Genomic DNA, 6,077 nt, shown 5'->3' on the forward strand with positions numbered 1-6,077 from the left:
TACTGAAAGGTCTTTATTGCCCACTGGCCACCCTCAGTTCCATCAGTTTCCCAGCCATGCGCTGGCCCTTCTGAGTCTCTCCAACCAACTCTGAGGACACCTGAAACACAGCCACAGTCCAGCTCTCTCCTTCTGGGGACCAAGGTGCTCCCTGGGGCAGACAGTGTGGTAGAGGGGCCTCAGAGTGAGAGGCGGGAGGATGGAGCAGCGTTCCCTGTGGAGAAGGACAGGAGGGAGGGCCTCTCTTGGCACCCACTATGGAAGGTTGCCCCTGAAGAAGAGGGCAGGGTGGGAGGGGTTCCCTAAGTTACTTAAGGGATGGCACCCGTGGCAAAGAGCACGATGAAGAGGACGATGATAAAAACTATCACGCAGATGAGGACGATCATCTTCACATTCTTCCACCAGAACTTCCGAGCCACCTTCTGCGATGTGGTCTTGAAGTGCTCGGACTGTTGGGGATAAGGCAGAGTCACCCAGTGCCTCCTGCCACTGGAATGAGCATACCGAGACCCACATTCCATACATCTATAAACATTTAAGTGCTAAGTTGAGGTAACAGACTGCTAAATAAAATAGTTAGTTCTGTCCTCCTACCTTGACAAATGTACCTTCACAACCATCTGGTGAACCAATTCAAATTTAGAATTCTTGGGCTCCCTCTGGTCCCCTGCCTGCCCCCTTCTCTTCTTACCCCTGCACTGCCATGCACACTGAGGGGCCTCTGACGCATGCTCACACCCAGGGTTGTGACACTGGCAGCACAACCCACCCTTGGGAGGGCAGACACTGGGGCTGAGGGGTACAGGCTCCAGGTGGACACATCTCCCTGGTTCCATAACTCCTGGCCACATGAGGACTGCTGAAGCTGGAGGAGGGGCCAGGGCAGTACCGGGGTTGGAACTGAGGGAAAATGCTCTTCCTCTCCCAACCTGAATTGCAGAAATTATTTCCCTGCGCCACGCTTCCCAGATTGGGCTGTGGAAAGAAACACTAAGTCCCAGGGAGTCAAATGAGCTATGTTCAAGATTACACACAGGACTCAGAAAGCCATGGCCAGTCTCTCACCGTGGACATGGAATCTTAGTCTCCAGCCCTCTGTTGAACTTTAGAGTTACTCCCTCCCTGAACAGCTGGCTTCAGCCTCTGGCTGGAGGGGGAGAAGAATGAGATCTAGCAAGATGTGTGGGAGATATTATTCCAGCCTTCAGCCAGCAGAGGATCCTGGGATCAAAGACTTTTACTCCTCTTCCCAGCTTCTTTTTAAAGCTGGCTCAGCAAGACTCTAACAGTTTTCCACCCCCTGCCTAATAACTCCTGGGGAAGGCCAAAGGCCCTAAGAGGATTTTCTGGAGCCAATATTTTTGTCCTGGGGAGGCCAGGTCCAAATGATTGTCGAGGGCAACCTTCAAAGGGAAAGTTGATTTCATAGGAGAGAAGCCTAAGAAAGCACAGGCTGACTGAGCCATCTATCTGTCTCACAAAATGTCTCCGTGGGTCCACCCCCACATCCCCAGCCCCAGTCCCTGAACCCATTCCCTGGACTCCAGTACCAATCAGTGGAGTAGAGCAGAATCAGAAGTGGGGATTCAGCTCACATCAATTCCCAAGGCAGGTAAAAAGGCAGACTTCCCTCCTGATCATTCTGCCACCAAGACCACCAAGCCTCAAGCCCCCAATAATCCTCCTTCCCCCTCTTCCCCTGGCCCCCACTGGGCTCCCCATCATCTCACTGTGGCTTCCAGATCCTCTGTCTTGTTACGGAGATGGTCCAAGTTTTCTCCCCGGGCCAGGATCCGCTCCACATTCTGGGTCATAATATTCTTGACTCCCTCCACTTCACTCCGCAGGTTTTGCACACGGTCATCTCCTCCACCACCACTGGCCTCCTCCTGGGCAGCCACACAGGGGTTAATTAGGCCGAGGGTCGGAGGGACTGAGACTCAGCCTCAGAGGCCAGAGGAGGGGGAGGCCTAAGGTGGACTTTAGCTTTTTGTAATGCTCGAACTGTTTGCAAAGAGAATGTTTTCCTGCAGTACTTGTGTAATCAAAAACAAATGCATTTTTAAGCCCCAGATGGTGAGAGTCATGCTAGGAGACAGACTGGATCCAACTTCTTTGTGGGTTCTCAGGGCACGTGAGAGGACGAGAAGCACGCTCCCAAAGCCCTCTCCACTGCTTCCTTGTTCCTCAGAGAGGGTCAGAGGAGACCGCTGAGCCAGCACCTCACAAGGCACAGCCCCACCGTTACCTATGAATTCCCAGATCCCACCGGTCCTCATTAAAAATGCCTGTGCCCCGCTCCCCCGCAGACCACCCTCCCCTAGCCTAACCCGCCCTCTCTTCAAGACAGCAGCTGGAGAGCTGCTCCGGCCTCCTGGGCAGCCTGAGCCCCGGCAACCAGGCTCCAAGTCCCTCACAAGGCCCCACGAGAGACAGCCGTTGGGCCACAAACTTCTGCTTTCCCCACCACTAAGCACCGCGCGAAGGCACCATGCCATTGCCTGCTTAAGCAAGTACGAAATATACAAACAGCAGCCTGGGTGTTGGGGGTAATGGAGGGCAAGTCCTCCCTGGCTGATGCCTCATCCTCAGGCTTTCTGATAAGGTTTTTGAACAGGGAGGGAAAAACACAGCTAAGCTCCTCCCTCCCTGACCCACTGGACTTCCAGACACAAGCCAGGGGCATGGGTCCAAACTAGATTATCACAGAGAACCAACTTCTGACTTTTTTTTTTTTTTACAAACCCTCAGCTCTCTTCCTCATGTTTATGGAGAGGGGGCAGATTCCTTGGACTCGACGGAGAGACAAATTCTTTGGGTTTCTGTACAGGGATAAAGTGAGAGGCAGAGCGGGATTCCTGCCGCTGGGCTGGAATCTGCGCCGGGAACAGCAGAGGCACTGCCCAGGAATGTCACAGCACCCGAAGGCCGGAGGGCTGGAGGAGGAGATGAATTAGGATCTCCCACTCCCACCGCAGCTCCACTCCTGGCCAGCTCAGGGCTCAGGGGAGGGAGGGAGCAGAGAAGGAGCAGGAACACCCGCCCAGGCAGCTCAGACCTATTTGCAGCCCAGCTGTCAAAGAACAGAGGTCACAGTCAGCGCTGGCCCAGCCCTCAGATTTTGCCACCAGCTTTCCTTTGCTGATCCCCAGCCCCCAGCCCCCTCTGGCTGCTCGTGAAATCAGCCCCTTCTTAGTTTCCAGCTCTCTCACCATGTTTCCGAGCGGCTCGGGCCTGTCGGCAGCGGGACTCTCGCCTAGTCTGTTTCCTCTCGGGCAGCCGTCGGTTCACTTCCTGCTTGTCCAACTTTCAGCCCGCCCCCGCCCACCTCGCATCCAGAGCCTCTGTGGCCACACCTCGCGCAGGTTCCCCAGGTAGGCGGGCACTCTCCACTGCTCTCCCAAGTCTCCTGGGAAACCAGGGCTTAGGTTTAAAGCGACAGGGCCCCCCGGCACCACATTCCTTCTAACTTGTCAGGAACAAGAAAAGAAAGATCAAGCAGTCCTCCTAGGTTTCCTGATATAGAAAGGGCAGCCGACTCCTTTTTTAAATTTTTATTATTATTATTATGTTTTTTTGGCTGCACCATGCGGCATGCCGGGGGTCTTAGTTCCCTGACCAGAGATGGAACCCATGGCCCCTGCAGTGGAAGCGCGTAGACTTAACCACTGGACCACCAGGGAAGTCCCCCATCTCCTTTTATTATGTTCTGAGTATCTCACCCCCAATTCTTAGAGACTGAAATCAACCCTAAGCACCCTGCCAGACCTTGTTCACATGGAAACAGAACGCACATATGAACACTTCTTGCTGGACAACCCTTGTTCCCATGTCCGTTTTAGTGGAGAAAGCATTGAAACCCCCAAAGTCTGGAATGCTGTAATCCTGGGCTCTGGTGTCGGAAAGCTGCACACCCTGAGTGAACTTTTTCACCTGCCTGGGTTTTGCCGATGCTGATGCTTACCTCATAGGATGGTGGTGAGGAGTAAAAGGATAGCACATGCCATGTGCCTAGCACAGTGCCTGGAACGAAGGACTGCCCACTGCTCAAATCAGGGAATGATGGCTCACCAACCCTCCTTTCCTTCCAGAGTTCAACAATCCTGCACGTCCCTTCCGAGGCCACCATGTCGGTTGGTGAGCCCCATCATAAAGGGTCACGCGACTGCCCTATGGACAAGAGAGAGGGCCCAGGGCAAAGGATTTTTCCACCAACCTGGCTCCAGGCCAGAGAAAATCCACTCTTCCTGGACAGTGTTTATGGAGATAGAAGAACAATAGCAGGGACGTGCAGAAGGGAACAAACATTCCTGTCCCATCCCAGAAGAAGTAACAGTTCCAAGAGGGAAATGTCAGCTTCTCTGACAAATGCTTTTTTAAAGAGTCTAATAAATTTTGGACCACTGTAGCATTTGGAGACCCTTTATTCTCATTTATAATGAAATCTTACTCCCAATTAGATAAGATTATTATCTTTTTCAGGCCTGAATTTTGGGGGACAGGATCAGCCTGCTTTCACAGAGAATGTGGCTGCCCGTCTCCTCACCATCCTTAGAAAGGCGACAATGAAGCCAAGCGGAGGTGGTTCAGAATCCTTGATCTATACTTTCATTGTTCAGTACAGTAGCCACTGACCACAAACGGCCGTTGAACATTTGATATGTGGCTAGTCTAAACTGAGATGACATGTAAGAGTAAAACACACAGCAGATTTCAGACTTATCATGAGAGAAAGACTATAAATATCTCTTTAGTAATTTTATATATTGATGACACACTGGAATAATGTTTTGGATCTTTTTTTTCCCTTTTAAAAAAAATTTGTAACGTGCTTTATTTTATTTATTTTTTTGGCCACATGGCATGCGGGGATCTTAGTTCCGCCCCCCCCAGGGATCGAATCCGTGCCCCCTGCTGTGGAAGCGCGGAGCCCTAACCACTGGACTGCCAGGGAATTCCCAAGTGCCTTATTTTTTTATTGAGTTATAGTTGATGTACAATATTATATAAGTTACAGGTGTACACTATAGTGATTCACAATTTTTAAAGGTTATACTCCATTTATAGCTATTATAAAATACTGGCTATATTCCCTGGGTTGTATGATATATCCTTTTAGCTTATTTTATGCATAGTAGCTTGCGCCTCTTAATCCCCTACCCCTAAATTGCCACTCCCCCTCGCTCTCCCCACTGGTAACCACTAGTTCGTCCTCTATATCTGTGAGTCTGCTTCTTTTTTGTTATATTCAGTAGTTTGCTGTATTTTTTAGATTCCACAAGTAAGTGATATCATACAGCAGGGGACCCCAACCTTTTTGGCACCAGGGACGGGTTTCGTGGAAGACAATTTTTCAACGGACAGGTGTTGGGGGGTGGGAGGGATGGTTCAGGCGGTAATGCGAGCGATGGAGAGCGGCAGATGAAGCTTCACTCGCTTGTCTGCCGCTCACCTCCTGCTGTGCAGCCCGGTTCCTAACAGGATGTGGACTGGTACCGGTCCAAGGCCCGGGGGTTGGGGACCCCTGTCATACAGTATTTGTCTTCCTCTGTCTGACTTATTTCACTAAGCATAATACCCTTGAGGTCCACTCATGTTGATGCAAATGGCAAAATTTCACTCTATTTTATGGCTGAGTAGTATTCCATTGTATATATGTATATACCACATCTTCTTTATCCATTAGTCTGTTGATAGACACTTAGGATATATTGTTAAATAAAAAAAAAAATGTTGATAAAATTAATTTCACCTGTTTCTTTTCTCTTTTAATTTGGCTAATAGAAAATTTTAATTACCAACGTGGCTCAAATTACATTTCTATTAGATATGCTGATCTGTACCTTAATATTTATGTGACGTTGGACAGATTTATGTAACATCTCTAAGCCTCAGTTACCTCCATTGTCTATGCCTGGTACTTTAAAAACCCTCAGTGAATGGTGGCTTTTGTGATTACTATTACTAAGGATTCCAGATGCTAAGTGAATTGGTGGTTAAGGGAACATGAGGGGTGCCAAGAAACAAAGGGTCAGACAGAGTAGGAAGTTTGTGGGGAGCAGGAGGAAATGACA

General features: G+C 50.0%; 1 protein-coding gene across 3 annotated transcripts; it reads right to left on the bottom strand.

Moving 5' to 3' along the window:
• On the bottom strand, nt 1–4,151 carry VAMP8 (vesicle associated membrane protein 8). Of its 3 annotated transcripts, none has more exons than XM_082426929.1 (3): nt 3,968–4,151; nt 1,734–1,892; nt 1–452 (listed from the first exon to the last, which is right to left on the bottom strand). In XM_082426929.1, the coding sequence occupies exons 1-3, from the start codon at nt 4,130–4,132 to the stop codon at nt 312–314; spliced, it is 465 nt and encodes a 154-aa protein (XP_082283055.1). In that variant the 5' UTR covers nt 4,133–4,151; the 3' UTR covers nt 1–311. The 3 variants fall into 3 exon arrangements, with proteins under 3 accessions (XP_082283055.1, XP_082283057.1, XP_082283056.1); XM_082426931.1 differs by lacking the exon at nt 3,968–4,151 and adding an exon at nt 3,216–3,373; XM_082426930.1 differs by lacking the exon at nt 3,968–4,151 and adding an exon at nt 2,534–2,704.
• Between the last annotated feature and the right edge of the window lie 1,926 nt (nt 4,152–6,077).

Source organism: Balaenoptera physalus, assembly GCF_965194825.1.
Source record: "Balaenoptera physalus genome assembly, chromosome: 15".
NCBI lineage: Eukaryota > Metazoa > Chordata > Mammalia > Artiodactyla > Balaenopteridae > Balaenoptera > Balaenoptera physalus.

What these genes read in the sequence shown, in the direction of transcription:
- VAMP8 (XM_082426929.1), bottom strand. Translation starts at nt 4,132, where the DNA reads ATGGTGGCCTCGGAAGGGACGTGCAGGATTGTTGAACTCTGGAAGGAA. An exon ending in CCTCACCACCATCCTATGAG is followed by an intron (nt 1,893 to 3,967) that starts GTAAGCATCAGC and finishes GTGGCTGCCCAG; the next exon opens with GAGGAGGCCAGTGGTGGTGG. An exon ending in CAGAGGATCTGGAAGCCACA is followed by an intron (nt 453 to 1,733) that starts GTGAGATGATGG and finishes TATCCCCAACAG; the next exon opens with TCCGAGCACTTCAAGACCAC.